The 17,641-nt window shown below is 40.8% G+C and overlaps 1 protein-coding gene across 2 annotated transcripts; it reads left to right on the top strand.

Moving 5' to 3' along the window:
- Positions 1 to 352: 352 nt before the first annotated feature.
- On the top strand, positions 353 to 17,337 carry HORMAD1 (HORMA domain containing 1). 2 transcript variants are annotated; one of them, XM_050912288.1, is made up of 14 exons: positions 353 to 408; positions 1,269 to 1,320; positions 1,706 to 1,850; positions 2,184 to 2,247; positions 3,903 to 3,939; positions 4,330 to 4,350; positions 4,447 to 4,473; positions 5,145 to 5,212; positions 7,666 to 7,817; positions 8,431 to 8,687; positions 9,878 to 9,941; positions 13,456 to 13,532; positions 14,282 to 14,365; positions 16,299 to 17,337. In XM_050912288.1, the coding sequence occupies exons 2-14, from the start codon at positions 1,288 to 1,290 to the stop codon at positions 16,377 to 16,379; spliced, it is 1,110 nt and encodes a 369-aa protein (XP_050768245.1). In that variant the 5' UTR covers positions 353 to 408; positions 1,269 to 1,287; the 3' UTR covers positions 16,380 to 17,337. The 2 variants fall into 2 exon arrangements, with proteins under 2 accessions (XP_050768245.1, XP_050768246.1); XM_050912289.1 differs by lacking the exon at positions 14,282 to 14,365.
- Positions 17,338 to 17,641: the final 304 nt, after the last annotated feature.

Raw genomic sequence — 17,641 nt, 5'->3', positions numbered from 1 at the left:
AATCCCTTCTGTATTTAGTTGGGCTAAAGGGCTGAGAGAGTGGCAACGCATTGCTCTAACCCGCGTGTCGAGGTGAAATGAAACCCCAACTTCGCCGCCGAATTCCCCTCCGTTTTGCGGGGGGCGTGGAGGTGGGGGGGGGGGGGGGGAGTCCGCGCGCTTTGCGCGGCGGCGCTGCGCACGGCCCGCAGCGGTGCGTGCCGGCAGGGCGAGCCCCGCCCCTCCGTTTGCACACGGCCCCTTGATACCAGCGGAGGGGGCGGGCGGGCGCCGGCCGGGCCCGGAGGTACCCGTGGGGGAAGCGGCGCAGGCGCGGGAGATCGCCGGGCGTGAGGGGTGTGTCCGGTTGCTCGGCTCCTACGGGGTTTTGGCCCCCGCCCGTGCTGTTCTTGCCTTCGGCCTCAGTTTGTAGGTGGTCTTTATACCGTGTATACCTTGAGGAGGCAGGTTGTCTTGTGGGGGTGACAGCGCTGGGAAGGGGTTCCTCTATTTCTGCCTTTGTCACAGAGGTGCTGAGCTCAGCCGTGTACTGAGGTCAGGCAGGTTTGTGGAGGCGCAGCTGAGGGGGAGCTGAGTTCCCTGCCCGGTCCAGGGCCGTCCTCGTACTTAGGAAAGGCATTTTCCATGTCCTTAGGCATGGATGCGTTTCATTTTTACAGGTGGTGGGGCAGGCTTGTCTTGTGGAGTCAGGCTCATGGTGCTGAGGGTTGAAGGCTTAATGAAAACCTGGCTCAACAAAAAGAATAGCTGGAGAGGGGTCTCTTTCTCCAGTACTCGTTTAAGTTACAGAGGAAAACAGCCTAAGCCCGGAGGTGGTTTCCAAAGGTGATGGCTCAACTGTGGCTGGAGGTGACTTAAATGTGGAGAGCCTCTTCTTAGTGTCCTTTGAAAATCTGTTAGCCAGTTAACAGTTAGTTAGTTAGTGTTAGCTAAGTGGGTGCCAGTTAGCACTTCAGAGCATTGCTTTCAAAGGCTCGTGTTTCATACAAATAGGCATGCAATATTCTAATTACTGCATTCTGCAAACGTCAGGGGAGGTCTGTGCTGGTGTGAAAATCAACAATCTGATACTGGTGACTACTAGATGAGCTGTCCTGCTCTGTTTCCTTAAAATTATGGGGTGTGTTTGAAATGATACAGATTAATTGTGCAGGAAGTGTTTGTAGGTCCACGTACTGACCTGTTAAAGCTGAATAGCTGCAGTCTGGGCTCACCTGGACTTGTGAATGGTGGTCATACATGTGTTAACACAGATGTTTTATCAACAGAGAGAAGAGTATCTGCAAAATGGCAACTGCTCAGAAGCAAAGGAATTGTGTGGTATGATTTTCTTGTGTATTTCAGCACAGTATAGTATTTGAATTAGAAAAATCAGTGAATTTTAGCTGAAGTAGTGCACGCAGGTGCTCTGTAATATTTCTTCACTTGAAAATTACCGGCTAATTCAGTTTTTTAAGTCTGAATAAAGATGATTAATAGCAAAATAGTTTGAGTCTGAACTTTGTGGTCATGCACTTGATAGAAATCAGCTGTGTCCTAAAAACATAGTAGCACCAAGTGTTAGGAATATGCTTAACTTTATAAATGATGAAAGTCATACTTTCCAATTAAATTAAAATGTTATGCAGGCATTGGACCAGATTGTAGACTGTACAGGTTTGTTGTTGTGGATAGAGATTAATTGTTTTCTTTCTCTAACTTTCAGAGTGCAGTTGTATTTCCTAACAAAATATCTACAGAACAGCAGTCCCTGATGCTAGTGAAGAGGCTCCTGGCAGTAGCAGTATCCTGCATTACATATCTGAGAGGAATCTTTCCTGAAAGTGCCTATGGAACAAGATATATGGATGGTAACAGGCTATTTTAATGGTTCTTTGCAAAATCTACTGTCGTAGGGTTGTTAAGAAGTTACTGAGTGTTTTTAAAGCCACTTGATCTTCTTAATTAAAGGTAATAGCTGTTTTCCATGACTGTAATGGAAGCTTCACTAATACATTCATTGTTGAATTTTGTTAGGGTAGTGGTGATGCTAACTCAGCAATTAAAATTATGCCTACTCCTGTCGGTAACATTAATTTTAGTCTGCTTTTGATATATACTGTTAGGGAATGAACTTCACTTTCTTAGCAATGTAGTTGCATTTTATCCTAAGTAAATATGCATGTATATGTTATTTTTTTGAGATGTCTGTGTCAAAATTCTGAGGGAAGACAAGAACTGTCCTGGCTCTACTCAGCTGGTGAAATGGTATGTTAATTACAGTGCATATATAACTTCCATAGCATGTCAATTCTGAAAGATACCTTTCTGGTTGTTTGCAGATACAAAGAAAAATGTTCACTTGCTGTGAGTGAACAACTGCCCAGGCAGTGCTTTTAGTGCATGGTATTTACTATGTTGACAATTTTTTTTTTTTAGAATGGAAAGTCAAAATGTGTGTGTTTCAGTAGAGATGTAATTGACTTCTACAGCTGTGTTTCTAGAGAGGCTTATGACTTGGTGCTTAGTAGAGCACAAATCTTTGTTTACAGAGTGATTATACTTTATGTTTAGTTTCCGTGGTTGTATATGAGTGCTCAAGGGTGCACAGAAATGCAAAAATCTAGCCAGTAGTTCCTTAGTTGATCAGGAGACGCAGTGTTACTGTGTTGCATCTTGAATTTAAAGATCTTGCTCTCAGACTTGTATAAGAAAGTGGTAGTGTTGGCCTTTATATTCAAAGGCAGAATGTCTGCAAACGATAGTCTGGCTGCTTGTATGTTCACACAGTTGAGTGTAAGTATGTCGCTTGGGACTAGAGGTATTTATTTTGATTTTCTTTCTGTTCACAGAAACTGCGCGATTTGTTCATGGCTGTTTTCCTTGCTATTTGGAAAAGAGCATATAAGGCCTTTGCCTTATATACACATTCCTACTTTTTGTTACCTCTGTAAAGGCCATCTTTGTTCTTTTCACACTTTTACCAGTTGTAGTACAAGGTAAGGCATCAGAAGTGATGCTGCATTGAGCAGAGGGGGTTTGCAGCTGCTGTCAGTGTTGAGGTGTTCAGAGATGCAGGTCTGAGTTGTGATGTTAAAGGTGAAATTAGTCATCTGCTCTTTGTCCATGTGCTGTCACTAAGAGAGGGGGGGGAAAAGGCTTCCTTTAGTGTAACCTGGAATTTCTTAATTGATCCTCTATGGTAGAGGAAAGCGAAGTGGCGCCGAGTGTGTTTCACCTTACCCTCATGCATCAAACAGTAGTGAGGGCAGTGGCATGGCAGCCTGTGGATGCTGACAAGAAAAAGTGCCCGCGTTTTTGTGTGAAGGGTGTGTGCTACCTGTTTGGAGTTTACAGGTGAGTAGCCTTTCTTAACTTAGCATCATGTACACACCAAAACCAGATTTTGCTTGTTGACTATATTCAAAAGAAATGTTAGAAAAAAAAATCAGGGTAAGTTTTGGTTCACTATTTGACTGTTGTTTGCATGTTACATAAAAAGCAAATTGCAGCATCTAAATAAAGGCAGTAACAACTCCTTTGTGCTTCAGAGATGTCAGTGTTCAGCTGATGTACTTATAAACTGATTAATGAATACATGTGTTAGAAGGTGTTTGAAAATGGTAGGCATACAATTGCATTATGTTTTTACTGATAAATTATTTACTTAGAGATTATATTTTTACTTATTCTGCAAAGAGGTTAGGATAATTTGATGTTACAAAGATAGTCATTGCTTGTATCACTACTAATAAGATAGAATAATGGAATAAGCATTATTTATTGCTCTAACATAATATTAAGAAGGCTAAACACAATTTCATTTTTTGGGACTATTTAGTCAGAAGCAAAGCAAATGGAAATTAGTAGTAGACGGACAATATTATTTGATTTTTTTATCCTTTGATTATTTGATCCTACAGGATGTTAGGATGCTATGATGCCTTGCAGAAGAAATACGTAAGTCTTCCAGTATCATTTAGCTATTTTAAATGTATTGAGACATTCACTTATGTAAGTCCGTTAGCTGCCAGCGTAGTTATAGGACTTTCTGGTTAGGGAACAGCTGTACTTTCATATGTTAAAACAGTTAGCCACAATGTGGGATGCACAGACATTTCTTTGTAAACAGAAACACTTAGGGATACGTAGGAATTCTCTTCTGCCAGTTGAGTAAGTCCTTTCTTCAACAGATAAGGAGTTAAGCGTATGAAGAGGTTTCTCTTCAAACAGGCCTTAGTTGTCTATATTGGTTTCCAGAGCTAGAGAAACAAAACAGCTTGGTAAGTAGAAATGGGCTATGGAATACATTTAATGTTCTTTTTCTTTCTCTAATTATGTTTCCAACAGCTAAGAATGATTGTCCTGGCAGTAAGTATCTTTGAAAAGTAAGGTACACATTTTTTAAGGTAGATGCTTAGAGATGTGTACAGTTCTTACTGTTTCCTCTCTACTTTAAAAATACAGGTCTATACCCATCCAGAAGATCCTCAGGTAAATCTGCTAGAATATTTTACTGGATGACTAATGATAATATGGATATAGTGAAATGTGTATACAAGCAATAGTACTTAACATTCACATTAAAAAAAAAAAAAAAAAGGACATCTTAAAATATCAAATGTAAGAATCACTAGGGCTAATCAGAACTGCCACGTAGTGAATTGCTTTTGAATATCTAGTGTCAGGTTATTCTCAGGCCAGTACAAGAAACCCAGAGTGTCGTCGCAGAGTTAAATGCCCATAAAGATGCATTATCCTAACTCTGCATAACAAATTTATGGAACTTTTTTGTGAAAAACGCAGTATGTCTTAACTAACCACTGGGTGTCACCATGTCTCTGTTATGTGTGTGAAACACTTTCATAGTGATCAAAATTTGAATGAATATTTAATTCCAAAAACTTAAGCTGATGTTTCAAAATATTTTATCATGGTGATTCCTGGAAAATAATGTAGATAATCATTTTTATTTGATGACAATTATATACATTAATACTGTTAATTATTACAGCATTAGAAAGCTGTACTCAGTGCATGTAAGTGGATCAGACAAGAGTTGGGCTATCACTTTCTTTAAATGCAAGGTTAATAGATTACTAGACAGAAAGAGCAGCAGTTTGCTTGACAGCTGATAGTTTAATAATAACTGGATTTGTTTGCAGACAATTACGGAATGTTACCACTTCAAATTCAAGTACACCCACAATGGGCCACTCCTGGATTTCAGCAGGTATTGTCACTGTGACTTTATTCTGCTCTATGGGTTTACAGTGTATTTGCATACACCTGAACGTAAAAACTTTGGATTTTATCTGTTTGGTGTTTCCTTTCTTAATTCTGGATCTTAAGACTAATTTTATCAACATATACTATTGGCTTAGACTTAAAATACAATGAATCATTTTGTCAGATTGTTGTCCCAAAAACCAGGATTCTTTCACCCGGTGTGCAAAAAAGCCGATTAACACACAGAGCCGAGATATTTGTTTATTTCATGCTGCACAGAGATGGGTGCTAGGTGGTAACTCCACAAAGCTAGCACACCTGGTTAAAATTACTGCGGTAAAGCATTTTATACCTTTCGAGCAACAGTTATCAGTATTTTTACAGTTTTGCTTCGTTACTCTCGTTCCTATTGGTTCTCGCAAGTCTCATCTCCACTTAAAGTCGCAGTGTCCTCCTTTTTTACTGCGCATGTTCTGGGAGGAAGGGGCTTCTGTTGGTAGGGGGCTCTCCCTACTCAAGGGTGGGTTTTCTAGTATGTTAATTAGGATAGTTCACTCACAGTTCAAGTAGCTCTTTGATTGCCCCTGTGCTTATCTTGGTATGTCTTTACCCACTGACTTATGGTGTCATCTTGTTTCTCTTCTCAAGGTCACGCCTCGTTAACTAAATAGCATCCTTTGTTTTTGTTTCTCGCATATCTCCAACAAGATCATGCTCATATTTTTAAATATCCACTCAAAAGATGATTCTTGGTGTTAGAGTCCAATACTCTCTGACCAGGTTATTTAAGATATTCCATGTGTGGAGGGTGAAACGTTTCAGATTTACTTACCTGAAGATACTTGATGTTACATGGCATTTCTCATTTAGCAGAGATGATACAAAATACACTGAAAACGCAATACAAATGTAAGCTACACTTAGCAAAGCATAGCTATTGCAATATACAGTTCAATCACAGTACCAATGTGATTCCCATTACTGGTCTCTCTAATATGGTCACCGTCATGACACTGGGCATCCCCAGTCATGGGGAAGGAATATGTGGGTTGAAGCCAGCTCCAGCCCATTGCTGTCTTTGGAATTCTTTTGTTGTTTAGTTTTTGTACTCTTTGGGCTGAGCCACGTATTCACTCCCTCCATACTGGTCTGGCTAACTCGAGGAGACGTTCACATGCTTTTAATGAACTTGGAAACATTTACACCGCCAGTTGATCCACTCAACTGTAATATAGTTGATCCACTCAACTGACATAGCTATTTATCTAAAATGAAGGCCATGCTCAGGTCCTCTGTGTGTTGAGATAAAGTCAGCTTTCTTTGCAACAGCTGTGGTCAGTGATGCCCTGCGTTATTCCCTGAGCTTCATGGGCACGTCACCCTTGCACGTCTCCACTGAGCCTTCTTCCATTGTAGGGTGAGTCACAGCTGCAAGGAAATGGCTTATTTTAAGACAAGTAATTGAAATATAGCAAGTTTGTACCTAACAAACTTCTCCCAGCTTTCCTCCTGCATAAAATGCTTTTTAAATTAAAAAAAAAAAAAAAAGCTGCAGTGCTGCAGACCTAGGTCCCTTGGGCAGAGTTTAGTTAGTTACCGCTGAAAGAGGTTGCAAGTCACATAAGCACTGGTGGAAGGGGATGTGACTCTCAGCCACACCAGGTTGCCTTAGTGTATTAGCATAAATTAATGCCAGACTAATTTGAAAATACAAGGCATGAGCCTACTTCTCTGACAGCCTGCAGGGAAGGAGTGTCTGCAGACCCTCTGCAGAGGGATGAGACGTTTGAAGCCATCGCAGTTGAGGGTGTGCTTCCAAAAGACAAGGTTACCCAATGAAATAACTCCCAGTTGCTTGCCTTGCGCTGGCTGTTCAGGTCCTCGGGTGCCTCTCTAAGCTGTGTGGCTGTGAAGAGCAGGGGAGTAGAGGGAGAGCATTTTTAGTGGCAGTAAGGTAGGATTTGGGTCAGCTGCTGTAGAACGGGAGCATGGAAATGTTGGAGCTGGATGCCAAGGGTCACACAGGCACACATTTTCTTACCAGTAACCATTCTTGTCAAAGTCAATAGCATTGCTTGCTTTATTTAAGGGAAAGCATGTATGTAAGACTTCGCAGAATTGGGGCTTTCAAAAGTACCTACTTTTTTCTTCCTTTCAGACTGGGTATTTTTTAAGCATTGTGTAATGTAAAATACAATAGTTGGTCACAGCTGCTGAACCATAATGCCTTCATGATGTCCCTGGCTCAGGATTTGATCCTCCAAGGGGCAGAGAAGATGCAGGTCACTTAGACAGTATTAGGAATTGCAGTGTGTGTGTAATCTCAGACCTTAGGCAATAAATGTGATGTGTGCTTCTGACATTCATGGAGTCTGTTAAACAGTCATGTGTCTTACTACTAGAAACAGCTTGCTCTGTATAAAAAAAAAATAATTTGAATACTTTGTCCATTTTTAGTAAGAATAAAAGGAATGATTCCACAATCACCTGTGCAGACACCAAGAAAGCAAGTATCCTCCTCATTCGCAAGATTTATGTTCTGATGCAAAACCTGAGTCCATTACCAAATGATGTTTGCCTGACTATGAAGCTGTTTTATTATGATGAAGGTAGTATTTCCATATTACCTTGATTTATCAACTGTATTCAGACATTGGAAAACAATTTGAAGAAATATTTTAATGTATAATCTTTATGGTTGCTGGGACTTGTTAAATGATGTTATTTTGCACGTGTCTGTTTCTCATGACAATTTCTAAAATCCAAGGGGAATGGATTTGATCTCACTGTGGGAACACAATCTTGTGACTGACTTCATTGAAGCAAGGATTTAAGTGTGTTTTAAAAACAAATTGAATTTTCCTGAGTATGTTAGGATGTAACATGTTTGCCAGACTAGTTCTAGTTTGGATGACTACTTAAATGTCTCGCTCTGCTTTCAGAATGTATTATTGCTTTATAACGAAAAATCAGAGCTTCTAGCTCATCTCTTTGCATGTATAAACTGTTTCAAACAGCTTTAATTGAGTTTCACCTATTGTGTAGGGGAAAAAAAACTTCATTTAGTGCAAGCTGAATATTGATTATTCCCCTCCCCACACACAATTTTTTTGGAGTAGCCTTTTGTATTTAAAGGGGAAAAGTCTTTTCACTGCACAAGTTAAAATTAATTTTACAAGGACGTGTTTCATTCTAACACATTTAATGAATTCTTTTCTGCAGTTACACCATCTGATTACCAACCTCCTGGTTTTAAGGAGGGTGAATGTGAGGGGATGATATTTGAGGGGGAGCCTATGTATCTGAATGTGGGTGAAGTGCCAACGCCTTTTCATATGCTGAAAGTTAAAGTTACAACTGAAAAACAACGAATGGAAAATGTTGATAAAAGTGTTCTAAAGCATGGAGACACTAACGTGCCTCTCCAGGTGCTCAGAGTGGACAGAGATGATCCAGAAGAGGAGAACCAGGACATGAATGTAAGAGCGCAAATGTTTTGTGTAGCTTGTTGAAACTTTTGGTGATTTATAGTCTAGAAAAAGGCCATTAATTGTTTTACTGCATGTCTTAACTATAACAGTAATAAAAAACTCTGTTTCCAGATATATTTAAGCAAGACAATGTCTTCAGTACGTTTTCGCTTTAATTTTACTGCTCCAGTTAGCAATCTGTCATTGTTAAAGCAGTATTGAACAAGTGCATCAGCGTAATGCCTGTCAGCAGCAGCATTGTTGCTAGTCATGTCTCTGTGAGACTAGAGAGGAGCAGCAGGGTGAGAAGCAGAGGGGCAGCTTCGTGCTGTGGGCACAGGTGCCATTTCTTCAGCTCCATGTACAGGACACAGGGGAAACCTCCCTGGAGCTGTCCCATACCAGTCCCAAGTGAGCTACTGCAGCCAGACAGTATTGACTGGCAATAAATTTGCTCTGGGATCCTCTTGTACAGCAGTATACGTACAGCTGGTGATGCCGCAGCTAAAGTTAAAACAGACTTGATTCTGTATTGGCATTTTTTCCCTGGGGAGATCTGCCTAGAAAAAAGCACAAAGCGAAGCTTGCTGAACGCGTGAGCGTGTGACAGACTTGTGCATCCTGCTGCTGATGCTAGAGCGCCCGAGACAGCTCTTGGGGCTGTGCTTGTGCAGGCTTCAGCAATTGGAGGCATATATTTCTGGGGTCGTTTGAGGCAGGCAGCAAATACTTTTAGTCACGTTAGAATGTGCACTCATCTATACTGTCCCTAGGTGAGAAGGAGGCGGAGCTTCAGGGCTTTTGGCCCCTCCCCCTCAATTAGCATAGCTAGGGGGGCCTGTAGGTGATGAGATGGAAATAAACTGCTTGGCCCTCTAAATCTGCGTATGCCTCTGAATTGGTGTTTCACAGGCAATAGGAAGGTGGTAATCGATGCACTGATAGTATTCTTTCAATATCTATTGTTACAACTGTAGTATTTTTTACAGATGTTTTTCTTGATAGTGGAATTAAATGTGTGCTTGCATTAATAATTAAGTAACACTGAGCTAGTCTGTACATTCTATGTCAGATTAAATTACTTCAATACAGTTTGTTCCACTGAGAATCCATCTAATAAGCTCTGGCCCTAAGCATCTGAGTACAAACTCTCTTCCTTATTTGTCTGCATTAAGTGATAGAGCTTTTTTTTAATCTAGGAAGATCCTGTCTTGGATAATAAAGTAGAAGATAGAAATAATGTAAATATTTCAGAAGCTCAAGGTAACATTTATGTATATTTTTTTCAAGTCTCTTCAGGTTTTGTCTCTTTTTCCTGATGTTACTAAAATGAAAAATCAGTTTCCTGTCATAGACCACTATATTCAAATTTACATTCTGTTTTCTTCACGTATATTGCTATGCCTTTATTTTCTATTGTGGCTTTGTTCTGTGAAGCACTTGGTTAGCAAATGCCCATTTTCATCTTTCTGTTCTAAAATTGTGATCTTCCATTCCATTTTATCAGATAAGGTAAATTTAATGGGCTATATATTTAGGAGTAAACTTTGTTGTTTGGTTTTTCTATTATTTTTGTTGTTATTATGTTTACTAATATATTTAATTTCCACATAAAGCTTGCAGAGGTATTGTGCTCTTGAGTTCATTATTGCAGACTTGGGGAGCAGAATTCTCTGTGCAAAAAAATGGTCCAGGTCTATTTTTGTTTAAATCACAACTGTTTGGACTGTATCCTCACAGTTTCAGCCACTAAATAAGTTTGGCAGAAATACCACTTTTAGCCACCTTTTTTCCTTAAGCTCTGACTACAGTAGGACCACGGTCTGATTCTGCAATCCATACATGCTTCAGTCTGTGTGGTTGGGGAGGAATTGAGACCATCTGGGCTTGTGTACACAGCTTTTTATGTTGTGGTAGACTGAATGATACCCATGTAAAAATACCTATCCATATGATGCATGTTCTTCTGTACAAAGGAAGTTGTTCATTACTGTGGCTTGCTATTCCTGATACAATCAGTAACTTCATCTCAAAATGTTTTGTTTTATGAATGATTGTATGGTTATGTCTGTGCTGCTGGCTATTTTAGTGCCTTTTCCAGCTACTTGCTTTCACAGCTTACTCTGGACCTGTGTGCCCTCTTACTGCATACATGGAGCATTTTGATAATTGCAAGTGAACTTTTTTAACTTTAGTTTTAATAGGTACAAGTTCTAGCAAGGCATTTTTGTTAGTATGAATCTCAGCAAACTGAGTTTCCTCGGGTGAAATCCTAACACTGTAAAATCTGTCAATGTAAAACTACGCACACAATGTCAGTAGCAGCAAAAAGCAAATTCCAGGTGGAAGCCTGTAAGGCAGCACTTCTCAAGAAGGTACCAAAAATGTTTACTTCTGTTTTGTTTTAAAAAGTTTCATGCAATAACTTCAATAAGCAATTGAACTGAGAGTTCTGCAGAGAGTATAAATGAAATCTTATGTTTTGGAAGCACTCTGAGGACTCTTAACACTGCAAGGCAAAGCTGCAGTCTCCCTTGTTATCAAATAAACAGTTATGCCTTTCCTGCTGTGCAGGACATTGGGAGGTACCTGCTCATCCTGTCTGATGAAAAACAGCAGCTCCTGTCTTGTTGGATTTTTCTTAGCCTTTATAAATAGGTAGTTTCTGCACTGTTTGCTTACAATCGTATAAATATCCTCCACTGTAAGCTCTGAATGCAGAAGTGCCAATGAAATAACTGTCCTGGCTACACCAGCCTGACCATAGCTGCTACCAGAAACATGCCCTGGAAGCACTCCACTGTTTTTTGGTTTTTTTTAATCAGTGCTCCAAGATGTGGACCCAGACTGTCTCCAAGTCAAAACATGAGACAGCAAACTCTGTCCTCAGGGATCTCTGTCAGCAGAAGCTTCCCTTTAAGATTTTAGAGAAACTAGGAGGAAAAGTAGAAGATAATTTATCTTCAGATTCCCCAGGATAGCGCAGGGGCTCAAAGACTGAACTTTGCTACCAAATGAACTGAAGAATGAACTGCTGCTTGTTGATCTGCTCATCTTGGAGAGGCTGTGTAGGAAGCATCCAGACAATACTGGTACCCATTTGCTGTACATAAAGCATTTCAAACATAGCAAAGAAAGATCAAAAGAGGAAATAAGTGCACTTTTTGGAAGAAGATTGGAGATGATGTAGACGAGTATGCTCAGAAATGCTCTGATAAGCTGATGTGAAATAGGATAGCTAAAGGAACGTAGTTCTCAAGACTGTGAAGTAAAAAACCAAGCTTTATGACCGAAATCTGTGGGGGAAGAAAAACCCCTTTATTTGGATGAGAAGCCTATGTAAAATGCTTTTTTTTTCTCTAGCAGAGGTAGAGGCTTTTGTGGAGATAATGAATATATGGCACTTCTAGAAGAAATGCCCATTAGTGCTGCTGCTTGTTCTGTTCACTGTTAATGCATTTCCCTAAAGTTGCATCAGCTTTGAAATATAACTCTGGTTCTGCAGACTTCAGAAACACCAATTTTCCATAAAAACTTCCGGACATGTTGCTTTCTGCGTAACTATAAAAGTGACGACTGTGTCGGTGCTGAGGCTTTTGGTCCTCCCAACCCGAACAAGACTAGCCACTTGTTGGGGCTACCATGGTGTCTGAGTACTTGTGGAGGCAGTTGGACAAAGCAAGCTGAGCTTGGATTTTATTTTTTTTTAAATGGGTTGGAGTGTCCTGTCATTCAAGCCCGACACTGAACAGGCTGCGCTGTGTATTTAAATAGTGGTGTTAATGTTGTTTTTTCCAGAAACCAAATGTGCAACTTTGCCAGAACAGCTAACACTTCCATGCTGTTCAGAAATAATCATGGAAATGTGTAGGAAACAGCACCTGTAGATCAGCGTTTTTTATGTTGATGATGCTAGTAGGCTGCGGAACTGGAATAACCACATAAAGCTGTATCTGGTGCTTTTAGAAAGCCATAGAAGTTCCGAAAGCATGTAAAAATGGAGCGAATGTCTTGTCTTATGGAGTTGGTATAATGTTTTATTTACAGGAACTACAAGACACAGGAAAATGCATTTGTCACCCTGAACTTCTGTCATTTCCACAGCTGAAGCACAGTCATCTTAACCAGTCCATGCTTATATCTGTATCCTAGAAAAAAACCAGCATGGACTAGAAACAAGAACAAAAAAAATCTCCAGAAGTGACTGCTCATTCTTCGTGGCCTGTTCGCGCAGCTGCAGGCAGTGACAAAGGGAGCTGTAGCTACAGGAACTGCAGCCAAAGTTGCTCAGTTGTGTGTGGCTGGGTTACAAAATGGGAGCCATCTGCTGGCAGTGGGTTCAGAATATGCAGAAGCTGTGCCAGGGTGGCCCCGCAGCGCCGTTTGCCCGTTCTGCAGTGCAAAACGGGCTCCTGAGGCTTTTTGCCTGGAAGCAAATCCCAGCGTAGACGAGCCTTTAGCAGTACAGCGTATAAACGAGTTTGAAGATCGAGCCCACTCTTCCAAAGATCCTGTGTGTAAATCTGTACTACTTAGCATAAGCCTCTCTTGCGTGCCTGTGATAGGAAGTTGTGATAGGAAATCGCTGAATTAAAGATGTAAGAGAGTTTAATGCTTGGTGGAGTTAACGACTTGCTTGCACATAGAGAATTGGAGCCCTTTTGAAGCACCTATTCCCTGCATTTATTAAGTTGGTGTGTTCCTTGTGGCAAAACATCAGTGTTAAGAGGCTGTTAGTGTGTTGTCAGCAGTGTGCTTTATTATTTAACTCTTACAGAACCAACTTTAACTTGTGAAGAAGATGGAGTTACAAAGGCTAGAGGGAACCAGAATGTGTATGTTTCTAATCCTCAGGTATGAAAACTGCACTCTGTCTTAAACTTTTACTAGAGCTTTTGTGAAGCTTCTTTCCTGCTTTGAGTGATTAATAGGTAATCTGCTAAAGGTTTATTTACCACAGTCAGTATTTTCAGCAATAAAATGCCTTTACATTTTACTTTAGTGTCTTAAAAAATGGTTAATATTCTAAAGCAATCAAAAGCAGTAACAAAAGGCTGTTCCTCTGTGATACGGTTTTCAAACCAAACAGATGGTCTGACTGTTATTAAGAGAAATGGGAACATAATTTCCGTGTTTATAAACTGCCATAACTAAACACTCTGCCTAACAGAAATTTCTCTGCTAATTCTGACAGACCAAAACTTGTTTAAAGGTTGATTAAAATTTAAAATGCAGGTTTATTAGTCAGACTTCAAACTCAAGCTATATTCCCTGCATATAGCAAAATGGTATAATTTCAATGTGGAGGACTACTTCAAACACAGGTCCTTAAGATTTCTTAAAACAGAATAGCCCTAGGTGACTGTGAGTGACTTACTGTATAAAAATAACTGATGCTTTGATCTGTCAGGGCTCTGTGACACATTCAGCTGTAAATAGTGCTGTTGACTTCAATGGGTATACTCCTGTATTTAAATTTCAGCTCAAGCACTGTGGTGAGCAGAGCCAGAGCTCTTTGCATGCTACAGCACTGAACCCTGCTGTAGCCTCTAACATGTATTTCTTACTGCCGTCACAAGGCAACATCTATTTTCTGATTTTAGGTTGATCATTTGGCAAGTAAGACATCTGAACTTAATATGTCGGAGAGCAGGACAAGAAGTGGAAAGATATTTCAAACCAGCACTGTTAGTACTGTTTTTTCTCTAGTTCTGTTCTTTCTATTTCTGTTGTTCTTTAAGCCCTTTTGTGTTCCAAGCAGTCAATAAAACTCTCAGCTTTAATACATTTCATGTTGACAGAATGAAATTCTCATCACTGCTAAAATTCCCATTAAATTCAACACATTTGGATTCTTAGTGTCAAAAAAAATTCTGTTCCAAAGAGTTAAAAGCTGAGTGTTGATGTAGTTAACACAGGTTGAGAAAGATTCTTTAGGATTGATTCCTATCTTCTTGAGAATGCATTTAGTCAAATTCCCTGCTGGTTTAATCCGTTGTTGATAGGAGTGTGTGCCAGCAGAGATCCCCAGCCCAGTGTACCATATGCTTGCTAGTGATTTTACTTGGCAAACATGAGGCCAAAATTCTAACCTCAGCTCTATGACTCATTCATACCAAGAAAAATCTGTTATTTCTTTGCTTAGTCACATTGCAGCAGATAAGTCTTGTAGTTGGCACTACTTGCGGGAAGCCAGTTCCTCCAGCCTTGCACAGGTGGAGCAGAAGTTGTCTTCAGGGTGGAATTTGGCCTTTGGGGATGGCATTGGGGGCCCCCATCTGCCTGTTGCTGCCTTCACCAACTGAGCTTGGTAGCTTCAGCTTTGTGAGGCTCTGGGGGGCCTTCACAAGACCTCAACATCTCTCCTACTTGTGAATGTTCAGGGTTACTGGTAGGTTCTTCTCAGAAAAAGCTGTGGGGTGAATACTACCACTCTACTACATAAGTAAGTGCTTTTCATTTACAGTCAGGAAGGGAAATTATGTGTCGGGGCCAAGGAAAATCGTACCCTTCCTGTCCCTGCTCAGGAAAGCTCTTCATTAATTTTTAGTGCAGTAGTTGTGTAAGGATTCATCATGTGCAGCTCAATTGTTGCCAGTGGTTTTCTCCTAAACTGATAATTGCCTTATTTCTGTGAAGGCTGATGGAAATCAAACTTGGGAGCATGCAAAATTCATTCCTCAGCAGAATGTTCTAAAGAAATCCAGAAGAGAAATTGGTCTGTCTTAAACATCTATGTATGAAAGCTGCATGCAAAAAGGACTATCGGAATTTGCAACAAATTCATGAAGCGGAGATGTTAAATTCAGAATATAGAACTAGTAGATGCAGTTGTTTTGTAGAATCCTGCTTACTGCAGAATAGAATTTTTTTACTTCCAACCCCAGGGTCATATGCAGTATTTTTTATTTTATTCACTGATGTGGGAAAAAAAAGAGAACATCATTCTGTATGCTCACTATCACCATATGTTTCTTTTAAAAAAAGGTTTTGTTAATGAACTTAATATTAGAATTTAAACAAAGGATGGTGGCTTTAAATAATCAAAAGCGTAGCAGAGCTAAAAGTTAAATTGTCATCTTTCACATGTGTGCAAGTCAGAAGTAATTGGATTGAACTCAGTAAGGCGAGGCTGTGTGGTGCGGAGCCGCCTCTCCCGTTGGTACGGGGAGCTCTGCTGTTGCATAAAGCCCTCCTGGTGCCGCCTGGCTCTGCGCGCTCTGCAGTTGCGGCCGCCGCGTTGGCTCCCAGCTGCTCATGGAATTGGACTTCAGGTGTGTTGCCTCTCTAGAGGGGGAACAGCCTTTTACGTTCTGTTGAAGCTGTGACACACAGCAGGTCCTGCTGTTACAGCATAAATACATCCCAGCCCTCCTTCAATAATTTGGAGGGAGGGTCAATTCTGCCAGAAAATAGTATCCAGATGTTACGCAAGGCTTAGCACCTCTGGGCAGGGACCAGGTAATAGCAAGGTTGAGCCAGATGCTCGACACGCAGCTCTCGGTGCATCACACAGCTGTCTTGTTCAGGGTGGGCTCTTCCATGGGCTAACACCATGGAGCGGGCCACAGTCTGTGCCGTGCGGCAACCTGTAATGCGGTATTTATTTTCCCTTGGCAGGTTCATCAGTTTGAACTCTCATCTAGTCAAGATGTGCTGCCAAAACGGAGAAAGATCAGTGAACCAAAGGAGCAGTTTTAGATACCCGTCTCCCTGTTGTTTGTTTACACATTTCTCCACACCACTTCCATTTTGTTGTTTAATGTGAATGTTCGTATTTAAATATCTTTTAGGGATCTTTTCTGTTCTATTTGTAGTCAGAATGGAGGGTATTTTAAGGAAAGAAAATCTGTCAAGAAGCCCAGCTGAAGAAATCAGAACTTATTTTTTTTATAGGAGGTCGTACCCCATCAGGAAGGACAGAACGTACCTGACTACTGATGTAACTGAGAAAATTTCTGTAACAAAGGTGATTTGGGGGATTTGACTCCCTGCTTATAATGTGTTTAAATCCTGACGGTGATTGTACAACATTTGTTACCCACAACACAAGGTTTCACCAGTAACTTTGGGCTGTATTTCAAAGCTGAGGAACTCCTTGTCCAGAACCTGCCTTACGGGGCACGGAACCCCCCAAGTCTTGGGTTAATTTCCAGAGCTTTATGGAGCAGGTTCGGGAGGGCTGTGTTGCCAGGTACAGCAATATTACATTTTTGGTTTTACTACTAGGACAGTTAGGGAGGCTTGATTCTTTGTATTTCTTCCAGACTGAAGGCACCAGACTCAAGTGAAAAACAAGCATTCTTCGTACCTTCAATTACATATTTCATGCCAAAATGCAGGAATTTCTGTACAGCTGTGATGAGACATGTAACTACAAATGAAGTATTAATTTGTGGCAGGCATCTGTTATAATGGTGCGAGATTATTTGAAGAAACCTGTATGTACTTAAAGTGATTAATTGCAGAAGTTGGACATGGTGCCATTTCTTTTTCTAACAAAAAAAAGTTCATTTTTCCTGTGCTGTACGTGAATTGGAGTGAAGCTGTTTCTGCACGGCAAAGTCTTTAGGTGGGGATAGCTGAACATTTCTTGACACTTTTGACGTTTAACTTCAGAATGTCTTTTTATCATTCCTCAATTAAACCAATGTTAACATTTAGTTGCTGTGTATTTCTTTACCGTGTGGATTGATGTACATTTGGGGGCTGTAATGAAATGCGGGTAATACTTGGGAGCTCTAGCTCTGTAGGCTGTGGCTGCTCGGTCTTGTTCCAGCTGCCGGTTGTCTGGGGCTGACCCTGTACGGGATGATCAGAGCGCAGGGGTGCGGGCAGCGGGTCAGAGCAAGGTGAGAGTGAATTTGGCAAAAAAAAAAAGGGGGGTGGGGTGGGTTGGTTGGTGGAAGCAGCCGCGCAGGGCAGGCGCTTGCCGAGGGCTGCGTGTGTCTCTCCGGATCATG

This window comes from Gymnogyps californianus, chromosome 29 (assembly GCF_018139145.2).
Source record: "Gymnogyps californianus isolate 813 chromosome 29, ASM1813914v2, whole genome shotgun sequence".
In the NCBI taxonomy this organism is placed as follows: Eukaryota; Metazoa; Chordata; class Aves; order Accipitriformes; family Cathartidae; genus Gymnogyps; species Gymnogyps californianus.
The sequence above is the reverse complement of the archived record's forward strand: the minus strand, read 5'-3'. Positions and strand labels throughout refer to the sequence as shown.

What these genes read in the sequence shown, in the direction of transcription:
- HORMAD1 (XM_050912288.1), top strand. Translation starts at nt 1,288, where the DNA reads ATGGCAACTGCTCAGAAGCAAAGGAATTGTGTG. An exon ending in TCTACTCAGCTGGTGAAATG is followed by an intron (nt 2,248 to 3,902) that starts GTATGTTAATTA and finishes TTGATCCTACAG; the next exon opens with GATGTTAGGATGCTATGATG. An exon ending in GCTGTTTTATTATGATGAAG is followed by an intron (nt 7,818 to 8,430) that starts GTAGTATTTCCA and finishes TCTTTTCTGCAG; the next exon opens with TTACACCATCTGATTACCAA.